This window comes from Dendrobates tinctorius, unplaced genomic scaffold (assembly GCF_039654945.1).
Source record: "Dendrobates tinctorius isolate UK_male_01 unplaced genomic scaffold, ASM3965494v1 ptg000223l, whole genome shotgun sequence".
NCBI classification, from domain to species: Eukaryota; Metazoa; Chordata; class Amphibia; order Anura; family Dendrobatidae; genus Dendrobates; species Dendrobates tinctorius.
In genome coordinates this window covers 17,537-37,803 of record NW_027361890.1, presented here as the reverse complement: position 1 = coordinate 37,803, position 20,267 = coordinate 17,537, and the positions used below count along the sequence as shown (strand labels likewise).

The 20,267-nt window shown below is 44.2% G+C and overlaps 1 protein-coding gene across 6 annotated transcripts in view; it reads right to left on the bottom strand.

The window, feature by feature from the left end:
- Positions 1-20,267, bottom strand: part of ZNFX1 (zinc finger NFX1-type containing 1) — a 53,555-nt gene that overhangs the window by 21,397 nt on the left and 11,891 nt on the right. For 3 of the 6 annotated variants that reach the window (XM_073555235.1, XM_073555234.1, XM_073555236.1), the window contains 7 exons: positions 11,825-12,015; positions 9,215-9,296; positions 6,760-8,631; positions 6,503-6,634; positions 3,921-4,069; positions 2,735-2,878; positions 1,501-1,606 (listed from right to left, as the gene is read on the bottom strand). In XM_073555235.1, the coding sequence (XP_073411336.1) occupies positions 1,501-1,606; positions 2,735-2,878; positions 3,921-4,069; positions 6,503-6,634; positions 6,760-8,631; positions 9,215-9,278 (2,467 nt within the window). In that variant the 5' untranslated portion in view covers positions 9,279-9,296; positions 11,825-12,015. The remainder of the gene's footprint in view (positions 1-1,500; positions 1,607-2,734; positions 2,879-3,920; positions 4,070-6,502; positions 6,635-6,759; positions 8,632-9,214; positions 9,297-11,824; positions 12,016-20,267) is intronic. The other 3 variants (XM_073555237.1, XM_073555239.1, XM_073555238.1) reach the window with 2 other exon arrangements.

Sequence of the window (20,267 nt, the reverse complement as noted above, 5' to 3'; positions counted from 1 at the left end):
TTCTCCTTCTCACTCCTCCCCTTCCAAGAGCCATATTTATTTTTTATTTTTCTATTTTTTTTTTATAGTTTGTTGGCTTGTTTTTTTAGGGGGCAAGTTGTAGTTTTGAATCTCACCATTCATTGAACTAGAAAAAAATAACCTTTGATTTGACACTGATTTTTAGGTTCTGTTTTTACAGTATTCATGTGCTTAAATGAAGATGTCGGAGATTGACAGCAGCATTTAAGGGGTTCACACCTGCGATTGGAGCTGATTTTGTGTAACCTAGCTGGCAGTGTACGTTGGGAAGTAGTTAAAATCAGACTTATAGAGCCATTCTGACATGGAATTTCAAAGTAAGTACACTACCTTCATAAGGTCTAAAAGATCCATTTACTAATATATGCAATTTGCTTGTGAAATTTGGTGACAGATTCACTTTCCATAATAATAAATACTGTTTAATTATTTTCTGCTTCCATGTGTTCTCCTTGGTGATGATGGAATTACTATGATATTTAATGATTGAACAATTACTTTAAAGGGGTCTTTGACTTTCACAAAAGTGTACCCCAAACGCTGTAAAATTCCTAACATAACAGAGCAAAAACTCACACACTCAGTTCTCAGGGTTTTGGCTTCAGGAGTGAAATAATGTCGAAGGTTCACATCCACATCACCACTGCAGCAAATCACTGAGCTCAGCGGTTATGTCGAGGTAGACAACACAAGCCGCTATGTCAGTGATTTGCTACTGCGGTGATGCGAGGTGACTATGCGACTTCACCGCTGCAGCCAAAACATACAGTACTGAACAGCTGCGCGGAGCCGGCGCTGGATGCGTAGTGGGTGAGAGTCCGCTCTGCTTGTTGTTTTAGCCATTTTCCAGTGTTCAGGGTCAACTTTCTTGAAAGTGGAAAATCCTTTTAAGCTTGCACTGGGATTTTAAGTACAAACAGTGTATAAGGAATTCCCACATGCCCTCTTAAATGGATAGTCACAAATTATGACCACTTCAATTAAAATAGGTTTGTCTGGCCTTAGGTTACAAGCTTGCAGACTTGTGAATCCTTACATTATGCGTACTGCACCCTGTGAGGATTCTCCAGTGCCAATGCTAGGAGTGTACGATCATGTGACTGCAAGTATATGATCAGCATACTTCCAGCAACATTCCCAGCAGACCGCGCTTGGCTTTGATCAATACCCTTGCATTGAGCGAGGCCACTTCAATATAATCGGTACGTGACCATGTGTATGCAAATCACATATCCTGCTATCGGGCACTTGTCACTTCCGGCTCTGGAGGATCTTCACAGTGCTCAGTGCACGATGTGAGGACTCACAACTCTGCACTACAGAGAGTGACTGCTGACTTGTAGGCTAAGGCCGGACAACCTATTAAGGGAAGGATCACTGCTCCAAGAAATTGACATGTTATGAGGCAGGACAAACGTTTTCTTGTGAAAGCGGATGTATGCTTTATATACGCAGTAGTATACAGCAAAGTTACATTACCTGCTGCATTTGGATCTGTCGTTTGGTTAAATGGAAGGATGCCCAAACCAAGCCATTCCACAATTATTGAGATCTTACCAGTCGGCATAAAGAAATCCTCATTATTCTGAGCAACAAAAGAAAATAGGTACATTTTACTTTTTGAATGCGGTCTACATTGTATTTATACGACACCTGACCAAAAGCACCGTTACGCGGCAACGTGTAGCCGGACAGCGATTCTCTAAAAGTCAAACACATTCGGAAACATTTGTGACTGTGTCGCAGGTTAAAAATCACAGGAAATCATTACATCCAATGTTGTAAGGCGTCACACGACTTTGTAGCGCTAGCCTAAGGCCTCTTTCACACATCCGTTTTGCGCCGTCAGGCGAGATCCGGCTTTTTTTTGCAATGCCGGATCCGGTTTTTCCCCATTGACTTGTATTAGCACCGGATCGCGCCGGATGGCATTGCGGTTCGTCCGTTTTTTGCCGGATCCGGCTATTTGTTTCATTCCGGCGTCTGGAAAAAATGGCTACTGTAACTTTTTTTTGTTTCCGGCGAAAAAGCCGGAAGCGCCGGATCTGACGCTTCCGGCTTTTTGCCACAATGAAAGTCTATGGGCGCCGGATCCAGAAAAAGACGGATCCAGCCACCTGATCCGTTTTTTTAAGTCTGCGCATGCTCAGATCCAATTGGCCAGCCCCCAGGAAACAGATATAACCTGCTAGACGGATCCGGCAGAAAAACGGATCCATTTCTACAGTTGTCCAAAATTTACGCCGGATCCGTTTTTTCTAAAAATAGCCGGATCCTGCCTGACGGCAAAAAACTGGTGTGTGAAAGTAGCCTAAGTCTTTTGCTATACATTAAAAGCATTGTCTTTTCCTGTTATCGCATGGTTTTGACTATGGTCTCAGCAGGTTGTTCCTGAAATTTGCTACGCCATGTCAGATAGGGAGTTTCCGTAACTCATTCCACAATACATTTCCGTTGAGAGTTCAGGTTTATTTTCAACCACATTTGATTGTAAAACTGATTTTGGGACAAATCTTATAACTATTTGCACCAAAATGTACTATTTAATAAGATTATGAGGGAAATTTATCAATGCTTTTGGACCAGTTTTCCAGTATGAAAATGTCCCAAAATTTAGTGCAAAAAAATAAAAACCAGTAACACAAGCTCAAGCAACAACTGACATCAAACACTTCTCTTGATATAAATACTCCCCTCCTTTATGTTTTCCTACCCTGATGCTATACAAGCTGTCCATGTGCTCATGTTTTATATACTTTTCCAGGAACTTTTCATGAATGATCCCAGTTATGGAACACTGGATCAGCTGCGCCCCCTCGTGCAGCTTTATTTCTAATTCCTTCATCGTCTGTATGGCCTAATATTAAAAAAAACACAGAAAACAACAAATGAGGTTAAAATCAGACAGCCACTCTTACTCTAAGGGCTTGCTCACACTGATGAGTAGCATCTGATGATTTTCATATGCGAGGGCATCAGTTGCTATGTGAAAATGACCCTCGTCTCAAACTCTGCTGCGAGCGTGATCTGATTGTCTCGCATGTGAGAATTGGATCACAGGTGCGGAGAAGATGGTAACGTTAATTTCTCCATCTTCTCCACTCTGTGAGTAGGCGGGTATCGGACTACACTGGGATAACGTCTGAGCGCAGTCCGACGCCCCCATAGACTTAAATGTACGGGTGCACACCTTCCAATATACAGCATGCACCGACTCGGCATGAGAAAAAAAACGCTAGTCGGCACTGCTCCATAGTATAACATTGGATAGCACTCATCCGAGGTATACACTGGCTACTCGTGAGTGTGAGCAAGCCCTAAATGTAACACGTGCTGCTGCTGTATTTTGTTGGATCTTTACACAGGTTCCAAGGAATTTCGAAAAAACTGACACTTACACTTTCTATATTTTACGTAGTGCAATGCCATATGTTAAGTGAATCTGTCACCATGTTTTTGCTACCCCACATAACATGATGTGGAGGCAGAGACGCTCATTTCAGCCATGTGTCACTTACTGCGCTGTTTGTGCAGTTTTTAGAAAATCCCTCTTTTATCTGCTGCAGATTTACCAGTTCTCTGAATGCTGAATGTATAACCCCGCCCATACCTCTGATTAGCAGTTTTATGTGTACACTGTGCATAGGCAGAAAGCTGCCAATCATTGTAGGGCAAAGTTATACAGAGCTCATGTATATGGAGGTCTGCATGGCAGTAGGTTTTCTACTCCTCTAGTGATAATCCTGCTGATAAAAAAATATATATTTTTTCCTAACTACAGCCAGCATCTAATAAGTGACAAATCGCTGGGATCAGAGTCTCTGTCTCTACTCTCAGATTATGTGGCAAATAGCCAGGTGACAGATTTAAGAGCATCAAAGAATATTATTGCAACTCACTTCTCCAATGGCTCTTCTTATATGTAATGGATTATTTCTGCGGATCCCAGATCCTGCTCTTAGTTCTTTAAGATTAAACTTTTTTAGAATCTCACTGCTGCTGCGCCCACCAACACGAATAATTCCATCTCCCAAGAATTGGTGGATTCCTAAAAAACATAAGTACATATTTTATATGCTTAACATATTTGATATATTGCTGTGACAAAGGACAGCAAGCGCTGCACCCCTTTTCAGCCCGCATACAGTTGTTACTATACCCTCCTATCCAGACAACAGAAAAAAATACCTACAATTTGCAAGATCAGCAGACACCAGGGATTACTACTTACAGTACCTCTATTTTATATTAAACCTAGCCAACTTTTTAACCAGATAATAGCTAACACTACTAACTCACCTTCCCAACAGACATATGCTATCCCACCTTCCCTTCCATTTGCACACCAGGTAAATTATTTAAAGGGGTTCTCTGGGAATAGAAACAAAATGAATAGCTAAAAGAAATGACATTACATATTTCTAAAGACTTTTATTTAACAAATCACAAATGTTTTGTGTAGAGAGAAAAACACAACAGAATTAGAATGGCTGCTGTCCAGTTACACCTACAGAAACCTAATAATGTTATGATAAGTGCCTGTGGACACCTGGCGTGCTGAGGTAATAAGAGGCTGCTCACACTGCTGTCCACCTTGTCTATCTGATACAGTACTGGAGATATCAGGAGTGGTGAATTAAGAAGAGACTCCTCGCACTGCTGCCCACCATGTCTATCTCATCTAGATGCTAAGGTACGAAGAGGCCGCTCACACTGCTGTCCACCCTATCTGGTGTAATATTGCAGATACCAGGAGTGCCAAAGTAAGAAGAGGCCGCTCACACTGCTGTCCACCCTATCTGGTGTAATATTGCAGATACCAGGAGTGCCAAAGTAAGAAGAGGCTGCTCACACTGCTGTCCACCCTGTCTATCTGATCTAATACTGGAAACATCAGGGATGCTGAGGATAGCAGAAGCTGCTCACACTGCTACCCACTCTGCCTTTCTCATCTAGTACTGGAGACACCAGTGATGCTGAGTTAGTTAGAGGCTGCTCACACTGCTGTCCACCCTGTCTATCTGATCTAATATTGTAGATACCAGGAGTGCCAAGGTAAGAAGAGGTTGCTCACACTGCTGTCCACCCTATCTGATCTAATATTTTAGATACCAAGAGTGCCAAGGTAAGAAGAGGCTGCTCACACTGCTGTCCACTCTGTCTTTCTGAATGACAGTACAGTACAAAGTTATTTCCAGATCAGAGCAGTGGCACTTCTTTACTGGACATGCTCAAAGGCACCCATCCTACCATCTAGGACTAGGGTTCTGGAAGCGTACAAATTCCATCAGCCATTTGCATTTTATCCAGATTAACTCCCTAGCCAAAATTACTGTGATTTGCTAATTAAAAGTGTTTTGGAAATTATTTATAATAACATTTTCCTTAGTTACTTATTTTTTTCCACTCCCAGTTAAACCCTTTAACTTAACATTATCACTGTAGAAAAGAAAACGTTCTACTGCAATGCTGGACACCAAGTAACCTTCTTGAATAAGGGCACCACAAACATTTAACACATAAGTGAATTATTGCTTTTGTAGGCCTGGAGTCTATTAGAAACATTTTAATAAAGAGTCAAGAAAGTGAAAGTGCTGGATATTTTTTACATTCTCAAATAACTGGAAACTGCTCATTTTAATTCCTGCAATAGGAGTGAAAAGCCCAGCCATTTGGGTGAGCTGGTTCCTAATTCAGTACTAAAATATTATAATCTTCTGAAACCCAACCATTTCCACTTGATGTGACGTACAACCTAGGCCGGTTTCACATTAGCGCTTTTTCAGCGCGCGCACGGCCGGGGGTAGCTCCGCCCCCGAGCCGGCTCTCTGCCCGGCGTGCCCGCCCCTTGCTTGTAGCGCCGCCTACTAGCGGACAGCGGCGCCTGCGATCGGCGCACCCTATCTTTAGCATAGGGTGCGCAGATCGTGCGCAGGCCGTGCGCTAGTTGTGCTTTGACCTGTGCTGCGCACTTTTGACGGTGCGCGCCAAAATCCAACTTTTCGGATTTTGGCGCGCACGGCGCACCGTCAAAAGTGCGCAGCACAGGTCAAAGCGCAACTAGCGCACGGCCTGCGCACGATCTGCGCACCCTATGCTAAAGATAGGGTGCGCCGATCGCAGGCGCCGCTGTCCGCTAGTAGGCGGCGCTACAAGCAAGGGGCGGGCACGCCGGGCAGAGAGCCGGCTCGGGGGCGGAGCTACCCCCGGCCGTGCGCGCGCTGAAAAAGCGCTAATGTGAAACCGGCCTACTTACACTCCCTTAAGTAGAATAGAGAGAATTTACCAAAGCAAACTACCACCCACTGGGTGACATGGACTATAAAATGTCTTCCACTCCAAAACAGACACCATGAAAAAAAATACTGCTAACAAATGCCATATAGACCATCAGGGAAACCTTTTCTTCACACAAAAGCTACCTAACGTCCCAATGCATCACTATTTTGTATTTAACATACTCTTTACCAGCTATACATACCTTCCAGAAACTGATCTAATGCATGATTTGTGTAACACACCACAAGAATGGGATCTGACCGTCCATTTACTTGCCACACATTGGTATTAGTGAGCAAAGCCCGTGCAATCTTCAGTCCCACATATGTCTTGCCTAAAAGAAAGAACAAATTAATAATATATCTCTTATATTTATATATTCATGCATGCATGTCTATAAATTCCCAATTTTTGCTTTAGCTTTTCTATTTCCAGGTATTATTTAGTTTAGATATTCACCTGTGCCTGGTGGTCCTTGGATGATGGCTAGTTCCTTGGTGAGTGCCAGCCGTACAGCTTCTATTTGAGACTCATCAAAGCCAAGAATGTCTTTAGATGGCCAATGTTGGGGATCCAAAACATTAACCTTGTTCTCAATAGTTGAATCTGTGTCTTTATTTAACAAACTACTAAAGTTGTACTGCACCCCAGCAGTGAGATAGCGTGGTGCTCCAACATCCCTCTCACATGATACTATATATTTTTGGAAAGGTACATCCTGGACATTCATCTGCTGTAACCCCTCCAGGACATGGCGATATGCCTCAAAGTATGCTGTTGTTTCCACCATAATAAAGGAATCGCTAGGACTCACTCTTGCAAGTAGTCCCCTGCTCTGGTCACTGAATTGTAGCTGGATTTCACCTTGCTCCAGTTCTTTTAGGTCACGATTAGAAACCATGGCAAAGAGAAAGGTTTCAAAATTATCTTGAGATAAACAGACCAGAGAGCCATATAACAGGCGCTTGGAATTCTGCCATCGTATCATCTTCAATGGCTTTATATCAAATTGCACTTTGTAGATGATACCAGACGGTGTGCACATGGGAGCCAACACACGAGTGTCAAAGTAAATTCTGATGTCATCAAACCTTATTTTGCGCAAGCCTCTATCATCATCTTGCATTAAGATATCCTGGATTCCTTTTCTTAATGGTCGCACAAAATCTTCCCTCAAAAGTCGGAAATGAGTGTCTAAGTAAAGTTCTGTACTTTCATACTTGTTCTTTAATGTATTGGGTCTAAGAAAAGGATTTTGATTCAAGTGAATTTCATCATGACCAGGATACACACTCATGGTTCTGAAGTCTTCAGCAGGAACATCTGGTCCAAGAGTCATGTGTGTGTCCACTCGCAGTGTACCCTCTCGCCTCTTACCCTGAAGATGTTTTATAAAATTTGATATTCTCTCTAGGCTTTGCTCTACGTTCTCTCCAATATATACTCCAGATGCACGTAAGGCATTCAAAGAGCCAGGCATGAGAGAAACCAGCAGTGAGGTCTCTTGCAAACTACTGGCAGGAAAAATGCTAGTAACCTCCTGAAGAAGGCACAGTATGTTGAGAATATTATCGGGATAGCGATGCCTCCTCTCTGGCACAGCCTCTGTTAGCATTCCAACTATATAGCGTGGGAGACAGATGGAGAGGAATGCAGAAGACTTCACCTGACCAAGAAGATACTGGACACTTTGCCTATCTAGTCGAGCTGTACAAGCTTTGCAAAGCACTTTGCAAAGCAATTCCACAAAATCTGGCCTCATTTCTGCTGCTGACAACAAATTATTGAGACCAGAGTGTGCTGTTAGCGTTATTACCACTTCTGAGGGTTCCTTATCAAGCAGTCCTTCAAGAGCTTTGTAGCCTAAATATCTAACTTGCTTCTCTTTTCCATTTTCTCTATCTTGTGATGGCCTCTGCTGTCTATGACCGTGATTGTAGTTTTCTCTTCTCAAAATATTGCCTTGTGGTGCACCAGCTCTTTGCTCATTTTGTGCTCCTTGTCTAAGCTCAATCTGTCCACCAGCTCTTACTTCATTTCTTCTGCCAGCACCAGGCATATTCTGTCCACCACCCCTAGGCTGATGTTGTCCCCTTACATTTCTTCTACCAACATGTTGATTTTGATCTCCAGCATGTTGTTCATTTCTTATTTCAGCTCCAGGATTTCCTCTTCCGCCACCTCGTTGTCCATGTTGACCACCAGCTCTGTGTTCCCACATTCTACCAGGTTGTTGCGCATTTCTGCCTCCACCTCTTTGAAAACGCTGTCCTTCCCCTAGTTCTTGTCTTCCACCTTGATTTATATGCTGATGATGTTGACCACCTCTGTCTGGAACAAAAATCAGTAAATGTCACAATATGTTTATTTCTTTTCACTTTTAATCAGACTTATTCTTCTTAAACAGGTGATTCAACAGCGCAAATGAAAGGCTTTAATTAGTGTATTTGGACATATGGTCATGTTAGAGAGATGTTATTAAAGTATGTTGGCTTGTCAGTTGTGTGATGTCACCATCTACAGTTCAGCCACTTATATGACCAGTGTCCCAATATTTTACACTATTGGGGCTCTGGACATTAAATGAGCAGTAATACAAGATATTTGCATCCATTGTCTAAAAGTTTAACCACTAATAATTTAAAGCTGATCATCCAGTTTATTGTAACTAAAGAAGCAAAATGTCTCAATAACTGCTACACTGTAACTTACTATTTGCATTGATTTACTTTGTTAAATGAAAACATGGTGACAACTGCTACATTGACCTCACCATATGTTCTCAGTTGGTTACCTAGGCTCATTTTAAAGGCAAAAGGGCAAATAAAAGTCCTTCTACTAAATCTTGGTATGTGCCATTTTTATGCTTCTCGAACCTTTTTTTGTGAGCTTGAAACAAGAAAATTGAACTTACATCTCTGATTGGGGTGTTGAAGATAATCTGGAGGTTCAACTCTTGGCCTTCTTTCAGGATCCATGGATGGTTTTTAATAGCTCTATAAAATAAAGAGACCAAAATAAAGTAACGTGGCAATAGCATTTTAATAGAATTTGCATAAATTTTAAAGACTTACAAATATATTTGTATGTATCTTTCTTAAGCATACTATTAGTAAATGTGCCTGAGTACGATTGTGCCTAAATATGCCGGAATACGCAGAGATTTTGCCGCAAATTGTGAAAATCACTGCAAAACGGTGCATTTTTGGCTCTAGTGTAGCAAAAAAACCTCACTGAGAGCACAACAGGGGGTGGTGTCCTTCTGATGATTGACATTTCAGGGTCAGCGGCAAGGTTTAGCCAGTAGTCCAAACTGTAGGCTCTCCAATACTGCTAACAAAGGCAGTTTTGCCTCTATATCATCGGAGAAGCTCAGGGACACTGAAGGGGTACGGATCCAGCCATTTGGCCAGCTCCATAGCAATGCTTGACTGCTGTACAGCAAACAGCTTGCAAGTGCTGGCTCCTTTTACTAGGAAATCGGCCACCTATGAAATGGTCAGTAACCTTGGCAGCAAGCTGTAAACTATAGAATTAAAAATCCTTCCATTACTGAGAACAGAGAGAATTTTTAATAAGATGAGACACAAACCCTTAATTACATGCAGTCATAGGGAAATTCCAGGCATTTATTTATTCTCCACGCTAATTTCCCATCGGTGAATAGAAGTGAGAAACTAGCTTGACAACTATACCTGGAACAAACAAACAGAGTTCTGCACTGGACTACTGCTGCTGTGCTACTCGTAAATGGTGTATTGGGTGTAACGATGCTGTGCCCTAATTCAGAATCTGTACCAGGGTACGTCACCAACCATGAACCTTTTGGACTTCTTAGAAAAATAGGTGACGTGCGACTGCTACTTTTGCACCCCTAATAGTTGCTCCCCAGTGTGTGAATCAAGCTTCAGAATCCCCCCTAGTGCTGACCGGTCATACATTTCTCATCATACTAATTTTTTTTTTCCCAGTTTTTAAAATGTCTGCTTGATGCTAATGAATTCAATCATTGGGATTGTGTTAGACTAACATATGTACAGCTCATAAAAATAAATGTTCTTATGCACTTAGAGTTACTGATAATGTGAAATAGGAAGTGAAAGGAGAGAAGTGATGTGCTAGCAGATATGAATGTCCCTTTAAATGGGGTGCTGATGAATTGTTAGGAGTTGTTTTTTGTAGCATTGAAAACTTTTTCCTTGGGCAAGTTTCCTATCTGCTTGTTTGCTAACAATGCATTTTTTCTGTAGAGAGAAGTCCCGCACAGATTCCCATTAGCCAGTAACCTAAAGGTTATGTACTCCTACAGTAGGAGCGCCACAGAGGGGCCACAAAAAATATACAAACTTGTATTATTGCTTTACACCACCTTTTCCTTTTTGGCATCCCTCCTTATTTTCACAGTATTTATTTAGCTTACATTTTTACGTGTGCTTTTTTATGCATATTTTCCCCCAGTCATTAGGCAATTTTCACACGCAGCGCTTTTACTGCATTTTTTTCAGTAGCCAAAACTTGCTGTTTTTTCTGTAAAAGCACTGTGTTCAAAACGCCTTCAAATGAGCAAATACCATGCAATAAATTGTGACAAAGTCACTGATAAAGTACTGGAGGGAAGATATATGTAACTACGCTTAATGGTGCCAGTAATTTAAAGTCAGAGTATTTTCCTCCAGCACACTAAATTGTTGTGAGAATTAAGTTAAGGTTGCATAAATGGGCTGGTTTTATGTGGACATCCATAGAGTGAGTGGGAGGGTGTCCACCTTATCTCCACCTGCAGAGCTGAGTTGGCACCGCCATGTGCTGACGGGGCCTGTGTGATGTCACAGTCATGTGATCAGGCACATGATGGAGGAGTCACATGGTCTGGGGCTTAAGTAGCTAGCTTCCAAAGGCAGCAGTGTTCAATGTACCTGGAGAGGAAGCACTCCAGGAAAGTGTTTGTGTCCATGTTATTGGTTAAAGGACCTGAACCGTGGACATTGCTAACCATGATCCCCGCTAGGAAATGGACGGTGTTTTGTTTTGTAGTTTTGCCTAGAGGGCCATGTTTATTTTTCCCAGTTTGGTTTATGCTACCTTTAATAAACCAAGAATGTTCTTAAAGAGACAGTGTTCCATTTCTACCTCCATGTCCAGTCGAGTGAGCTGCTCTACCAGACGGAATACTTGGTGGTATAAATGTAAAGCATAGGTGCACACTCACACTGTGACAAAATTAACAGACAAAGCTTTACATGGGCAGGTGCAAAACAGTCAGGCCCAAGTCATGTCTATTTTGAGGTGTGCGCAATCATCGCTCTGTACAAATGGGCCCCTGTAATCAGATACTTATCACTTTCGTTGAAAGAAACTTATCATGTAGACAAAGGAATTATTTCCTAATTTTGCATTAAAATAAAACACATGTGCGTTGTGTGACTGATTTGTGCTAGTGGTGCGTAGTCGTGCAGTTTACAAAATGTCCATGCAATCGATTTATCAGGCAGTTGCTAAGCATGCAGTGATGTCAGTGGCCTACCTGCCTTCGCTTTTGGCCAGTCTCGGTAAACGGCTGGGCCAAGATCTCTTCTGATGATCTTCTTATAGACGTGTTGCCGCTGTGGTGATACACAGACTGTACAGTTTCTGTCCTGTCATGCCCTGGTATAAATACAGCAGCTGAGAGCCCTCCCTTCCATTGCTTTCAGTTTCCATTCCCCCTAGTGCTTTCTACAGACGGGAAATAACATAAAGGGAGGGGGATGAAACTGCAGCTCATGCGAAAGGAAATGTTACAAATAATATAGAAAGGATAGTTTCATAAGGACAACCCATTGCCTAAAGGGTAATAATATGTCGAATAACCATGGCACTCATAGGTGTGTAATATAGAATTATTAATAATATAATTTATATAGCGCCAACACATTCCGCAGCACTTTACAAATTAAGTAGAGACATGTACAGACAATAAAGACATTGCAAAGTAACACATAGTTCAACAGTTACAGGAGGAGTGAGGCCCCTGCTCGCAAGCTTACAATCTGAATTATTCATAAATCAGCATAGCAAAATAGGACGACCAATATTTCGGTCTGTCCAAGATCACGTCCTGTACTATCTGATGAATAAAGTGGCTGCCAACCATATTAAATGGTTATTACTGCACCAGTCAATTCTGTATAGGGAGGTCAGTAAGCCCGATGACATCATATCTATTGATATCAGTAGACGTGACATCACCGGTGCCACTTGCCTCACTATATGGAAGTGAACGAAGCAGGAATAATTCTTTACCCTTGCCACCATTCAGTATGGCGCACTGGTACATCATATGCCGGCTCCCTGATTTTGATGCAGGCTTACGCACCAAGCCAGCATCTTTCCCAGCACATGATGGTTGATTTAATCAGCCGTCACATGCCTCTAACAACCAAGAGCTGACAGCGGCATTTAACACATGGCGGCAGAGGGGCTCATCATTCCATGCTTCCATTGGCGCACCCGTAACGTGATCGCAGGGAACCAATGGGTTGCTATGACAGCCTTAAGTCTGTTGAAGACCTTCGTGCCTGTCATTATGATACGCCTGTGAAGGCCATCATTTAGCTGGCGTTCATAGGAGATTGTGATTTTCTCCATACCTTTCAGTTCTGATGCACAAGTGTCACAGTTCCACCCTTCCTGTGTCTGGGATGCAGTTACTGACAGCTCAGCTATCCGATCTGGTACAGGGGCTTGCTGAAGCTATCAGTACTTTGACAGCTCAGTCGTCCAGTCTAGTGCAGGGGCGTTCTGAGCTGTCGATGTGTTGATTGACAGCTTGGCTGTGCAACCTGAGACAGGGAGGAGCTGGCTGTCTCCAGGCTTTCATTGTTCCTGGTGATTGACAGGCTACTTAACTGAGCTGTTTCTCCCAGACCTCTGTCAATCGTACATTCAGTTACTGTGTGGTTTATCTCTGTGCCTAGCGTTAAGGTCCCGTCACACTAAGCGATCTCGGTAGCGAGATCGCTGCCGAGTCACAACTTTTGTGACGTAACAGCGATCTCACCAGCGAGATCGCTGTGTGTGACAGCGATCAGCGAGCGGCCCCCCTGCCGGTATCGCTGATCGCTGGAAGAAACCTCTGGACATTTCTTTGGTCGCTGGTCTCCCGCTGGCCAGCACGCATCGCTGCGTGTGACAGGCGGGAGACCAGCGATCAGGTGTAAAAAAAAAAATAAAAAATATAGTTATTCTCACCTTCCGACGTCCCGTTCAGCCATCCTGCCTCTCTCCACGGTCCGGTCCCAGTAATCCTTTGCACGAATGACCGCGAGACTTTGTTATCCCTCGACCGTGACGAATCGCGGTCATTCTCGCAAAGGATCACTGGGACCGAAGCGTGGAGAGAGGCAGGATGACTGAACGGGACGTCGGAAGGTGAGAATAACTATATTTTTTATTTTGATTCTATTTTTTACAGGGTCTGTGTGACAGCTCACCAGCAATCACATAGCGACTTACTAGCGATCCTGACACCTTGATATCGGTGTCGGGATCACTGGTAAGTCGCTTAGTGTGACGGGGCCTTTATGTGCTTTGATCTTTCATTGCCTGAACTTGGACCTCGTTTTGACCATCCGTCTGTTTAACCCCTTCAGCTCTGATCCGCTATCTCCTGGTATTCTGACCCCGGAACGTTATCTGACTACACCTTTATCTCTTCCGTTTATGACATACCCTCCTGGCTTCTGACCTCAGACTCCTTGACTATCCCATCTCACGGCTTGCCTGTGAGAGGTGACTCAGTGTCACAACATGTATGTATATTACAGGTGATCAGATTATCGCAGCTTCAAGTCCCCTAAGGGTGTGTGCACACGCTGCGGATTCTGCTGCGGATTGATCCCCGCGGATTTAGCAAAATCCGCAGGTCAAAAGACCTGCGGTTTATCTGCGGATTAGCCTGCGGTTTATCACCTCTACAATGGAGGAGATGGTAAACCGCAGCGGAATCCGCAGAAAGAATTGACATGTTAATTCTTTCTGCCGATTAGAAACCGCAGCAAATCCGCGCAGAAAATTCTGCACCGTCTGCACTGCGGTTTCCATTTCCCATAGGATATTATGGTACTGTACACCAAAGCAGAAACTGCTGCGGATCCGCAGGGCCAAATCCGCTGCGGATCCACAGCAGAATCCGCAGCGCGTACACACGCTGCGGATTCTGCTGCGGTTCCACGGCGGATTTGGCCGCTGCGGAACCGCAGCAGTTTTTTGCTGCGGTGTACAGTACCTTTATAGCCTATGGAAAACGAAAACCGCAGTGCAGACGGTGCGGATTTTTCAGCGGTTTTCAATCCGCAGAAAGAATTGACATGTCAATTCTTTCTTTGGATTCCGCTGCGGTTTGCCATCTCCTCCATTGAGGAGACGAAAAACCGCAGGGCAGAACCGCAGAGCAATCCGCAGGTAAAACCGCAGGTCTTTTGACCTGCAGATTTACCTGCGGATTTTAAAAAATCCGCGCGGCCAAATCCGCAGCGTGTGCACATACCCTAAGGGAACTATTAAAATACAGTTAAAAAAAACATGAAAAAATATGGAAAAAAAAAAATATAAAAACAAGTTCAAAACACACCCATTAAAAATAGAATTAAAGAAAAAAATACACACATTTCATATTGCTACATTTGTAAAAATCCGATCTATCAAAATATAAAATAAATGAATCCAATAGGTAAATGGCATTGTGAAGGAAATATATAATCAATAAGGGAAAAGTATAACCGTAGTGGAGTTACAATTGTTAAACAAAATGGTGAAATTGATACACCAGCATTGCATAGAATGGTAGAGTTGGAAGTTACCTCCTGGGGCATCTGGTCCAACCCCCTGCTCAAAGCAGGATTCACTAAATCATCCCAGACAGATGACTGTCCACCAGCTTCTGTTTGTAGACTTCTATTGAAGGAGAACGCACCACCTCTCCTGGCAGCCTGTTCCACTCATTGATCAGTCTGTCAAAAAGTTGTTTCTAATATCTAATCTATGTCTCCTCCCATTCAGTTTCATCCCATTGCTTCTAGTCTTTCCCTTTGCAAACACAAAGGGGCTTTTGCTAGAGGTGCCAAACATGGCACCCCATCTCCTGGGCCCTGAGATTCAAATGAGCTCACAGATTGTTTGTAACTAGGAAGAATACTTTCTATTTACTGTATAGAGAAGAGTGGGGAAGACACAGGATATTTGAAATGCAAGGCTACAATTTAGCTTATCGTCCAGTCACAAACAGCAGCTTTTAAATTGGCCAGCATGCACACTTCTGTAATGTCCCCCACCCAATAACTGGGAGACACCAGATATTTAAAGAACCCTCCCCTATAGGGAGGTGCATGAGCAACTTTAGGGTTTAGTGATTTCCCTATCATCTTAATTGTAAGGTCCCCATATTTGTGCTCCCTGAACCTGACCCTGATCGTCCTGTCTGAACCTCATCCTAAACTCATCCTGCCAGTACCTAGTTTGGATCCTGATCTGCCTAGTCAGCTCCTGTACCCCTACCCTCTCCTGTCCAGTCTGAACCTGCATCCGTGATCCCATACCTAAGTTTGTTCTGTGTTCGTGAACCTGTGCTGTCTGTACATGTTCTGGTATCTTCCTGTTAACCAGTCTCTGGCTGGCCTGACTCTCCAAGCTCATCCCTGCCCCTTTGGGGTCAGTTGCTGTGGCTCCAGGGTGTGTCCATGAGTAGCACCTGGCGTCCACCTGCAGCTCAAGTCTAGCCCCATCATTGGGAGCTCTAAAGAAGAACCAGGTGGTCGCTTAGTTGCACCCCTCCAGGCTCTCCTCAGTCCATGGCACTGTGGTTTCACAACCAGCAGTCGTGACAGTTTGTTTAGGACATGGAGCCCCTGATCCCAATACCCCTCCGCTTTCGGAGTTATTTCAGGAAATGACCCACCAAAGACCCAGCAGGATAAAATCCTCTCCTATCTGTGTACACTGACCACTTGGATGCCCTGACATCGGCTGCTGCATCCGCTTCAGTCCAAGTGGAGGCAACCTCGGCAGTGACTATTCAGCCAGCAAAAAAAATGTGAAAAATGGGGATGAATGAACTCATGGAGATCAGCATCCAACACTGCAGAGACACCATCACATGTTTCTCAACGCAGTGATTCTAGGGCAATGCTCCCACCCTTATGGGAAATATGTAAATATATGCAAAACACAAGCCGCAGAGACACCATCACATGTTTCTCAACGCAAGCAATGACTAGCCAGGTCTTTCCCCGGGAGGGAACAACCACGGGAAGGAAGACTGTGAGTCTTGCACCTGGACTGGGTCCTCCTTTGTCTGCACCACCATGTTTTGACAAGGATCCGAAGCAATGCCGAGGGTTTATCAACTTGCTGCACTTTGAACGAGTTCCCCTCCGATCGGACAAAAGTAGCCTTTTTAATGGTCTGTCTTTTAGGAGAGGATCTGGCATGGCTCTATCCCTTTTGGGAGAGAGGGGACCCTGAAACCTCATCTGCAGGCCTTCCTGGGGACGTTCCGCAAGGTGTTCAAAGAGTCAGGTCATGTCACCTCTGCTGCACCCTCCCTCCACAGTCTGCGCCAGACAAGTAAGCCAATATGCTGTCCGGTACCACACCCTGGCTTCTGAAATTGGCTAGAACAATGAGGCATTGATGGGAGCCTTCTGGGAGGGATTGTCCAGTAAGTTCAAGGGCAAGCTGTCAGGTCGAAACATTTACTCTACTCTAGATGACCTTATTTCCCTGGCTCCCCATATTGACCTTCAGTTCCAGAAGCGCTCCAGACAGACAGCGCATGAGAGAAAACCGCTTCGTATAGTTCCATCCTTCCAGAGGCCGCTTGTTCTTCAGCCTTCTAAGTCTGCTGTTTCCACTGAAACTATGCAGGTTGACCTCGTAAAACTAGCTGAATGACAAGAGATTTATTTGGGGGTTTGTGCTTTCATTGTGGTAGCACTATACATCTTATTTGTTCTTGCCCCAAGTGGTCGGAAAATTCCCAAGCCTAGGATCTGTAGGAGAGGCTCTCTTGGATGTGAGTAATTCCTCTTCACCATTGATCTTAACCGTGTTCATAACATGTGGAGGCTCTCGGTTCATTGAGACGGTCGAATTTCAGTGCAGCAGAGAACTTCATGCAGCAAGCAGTGGTAGATCGGTACCAGATCCCCATTCGACGTCTTTAGAGTCCTTTGATGGTTTCATCTGTTAATGGAATGGCCCTAGCCAAAGCCGTTCATGTTATCACAAACAGTTAGAGCTCCGGATAGTAATGCTGCACAAAAAGAAGATAGCCTTCTACGTGCATCCTGGTCTGTTACATTATTATTATTTATATAGCACCATTGATTCCATGGTGCTGTACATGAGAAGGGGTTACATACAAATTACAGATATCACTTAGGCTGGGTTCACACGTAGTGGAACTCTCGCGGAAATTACCGCAAGAGTTCTGGAATTCCATTCCGTGGGAAAATCGCATTTTAAATTCCCGCGATTTTCCCGCGGAAAAACTAGCATTTTGCAAGCGTAATTAACTTGCAGAATTGCTAGCGTTTTTCCAAGCGATCTGGAGCATCGCTTGGAGAACTGATTGACAGGTTGGTCACACTCGTCAAACATAGTATTTGACGAGTGTTACCAAGTTTTTACTATTGAGGTCGCCTATGCGGCATCAATAGTAAAAGATAGAATGTAAATAATAATAAAATAAAAAAATATTGTTATTCTCACCTTCCGACGTCCCGCGCAGCCTTCCCACCTCTCTCCACGCTCCCGGTCCCAATAATCCTTTGTGACAATTACCGCGATGACGTCTGTTCTCGCGGGATCGCGACGTCTAACGGTCATTCGTGATGACGTCGTGCGAATGACCGCGAGACTTCACGATCCCGCGAGAACGGACGTCATCGCTCGCAAAGGCTTACTGGGATCGGGAACGTGGAGAGAGGCGGGAAGGCAGCGCGGGACGTCGGAAGGTGAGAATAACAATATTTTTTATTTCAAATTCTAATTTTTACAGGGATATGGTACCCAAAGACCAGAGGACAGTCTCCTCTCCTCCGGACCGTGGGTACCATCCGCAAATGTTCTGCTTACTTATCGCATGGTGTGCACAGCCACATGCGGAAAGTAAGCAGAACAATGCATTCCTATGGGTGCGGGATCTCCGCGATTCCGAAAAATTAATGAGCATGCTGCGTTTTTTTACCGCAAAGCAATTCCGCCGCGGTAAAAACTGCAGCATTAGCACAGCATTGCGGAATCCCATAGGAATGCATGGGATGCTTATTTTTCGCTGTAAAAACCGCTGCGGAAACGCGAAAAAAACGCCATGTGTCAACCCAGCCTAACAGTAAACAAGCTACCAATGACAGACAGATACAGAAGGGAGAGGACCCTGCCCTTGTGGGCATACATTCTACAGGACGGTGGAGGAAACAGTAGGTTGGGGGGTTGCAGCAGCTCCGGTGTTGGTGAGAAGGCAACGTGGTCATTGCAGGCTGTAAGCTTTCTTGAAGAGGTGGGTTTTCAGGTTCCGTTTGAAGGATCCAAATGTGGTTGATAGTCAGACGTGTTGGGGCACAGAATTCCAGAGGAAGGGGGATATTCGGGAGAAGTCTTGGAGGCGATTAGGTGAGGAGCGAATAAGTGTGAAGGAGAGAAGGAGGTCTTGGGAGGACCGGAGATTACATGAGGGAAGATATCAGGAGATTAATTCAGAGATATATGGAATAGACAGGTTATGGATGGCTTTGTAGGTCAGTATTAGTAATTTGAGATGTATATGCTGAGGGAATGGGAGCCACTGAAGAGATTTGCAGAGGGGAGAATGGGAGGAGTAGCAAGGAGAGAGATGAATTATTCGGACAGCAGAGTTAAGGATGGACTGGAGAGGTGTGATAGTGTTAGTGGGGAGGCCACAGAAAAGGATGTTGCAGTAGTCGAGGCGGGAGATGATGAAGGCATGCACAAGCATTTTAGTAGATTGAAGGTCGAGAAAAGGATGGATTCTGGAGATATTTTTGAGCTGAAGGCGACAGGAGGTGAAAAGAGCTTGGTTGTGTGGTTTGAAGGACAGGGTAGAGTCAAGGGTTTCTCCGACGCAGCCAACTTCCGGTATGGGGGAAAGAGTGATGTCATTAATTGTGATAGATTAGGTAAGGATGATCTGCGAAATGGAGAAAAGATGGTGAGTTCAGATTTGTCCACATTGAGTTTGATGAAGCGAAAGGAGGAGGATATGGCTGATAGACACTCCAGAATATTGGGCAGCAGAGAGGTAGATCTGAGTGTCATCAGCATATAGGTGGTACTTGTATCCATGGAACTTTATGAGTTGTCCCAGACCAAGTGTATAGATTGAGAAGAGTAGGGGTTCTAGAACAGAGCCTTGGCGGACTCCCAACAGAGAGAGGGTGGGATGAGGAGGTAGTGTGGAAGTGGAAGATGCTGAATGTGCGGTTGGAAAGGTATGAGGAGATCCAGGATAGGGTGAGGTCTTTGATGCCAAAGGAGGATAGGATCTGTAGTAGGAGGCAGTGGTCAACTGTGTTGAAAGCAGAGGACAGGTATAGAAGGAGGAGTATAGAGTATTGTCTGTTAGCTTTGGCTGTAAGTAGGTCATTAGTAATTTTGGTCAGGGCAGTCTCAGTGGAATGATGGGGATGGAAACTAGAATGCAGATTGTCAAAGAGCAAGTTAGATGAGAGGCGGGAGGAAAGTTCAGCATGGACGTGCTGCTCCAAGAGTTTAGAAGCGAATGGGAGCAGCGATATTGTGCGATAGCTGGACATAGAGGTTGGGTCGAGGGTTGGCTTTTTAAGGATAGGCGTGAATGTGGCATGTTTGAAAGCAGAAAGGAAGGTACCAGAAGTTAGTGGTAGGTTGAAGAGGTGGGTTAGGGATGGGATAAGTGTGGTGGTGAGGTTGGAGAGGAAGTGGGATGGGGT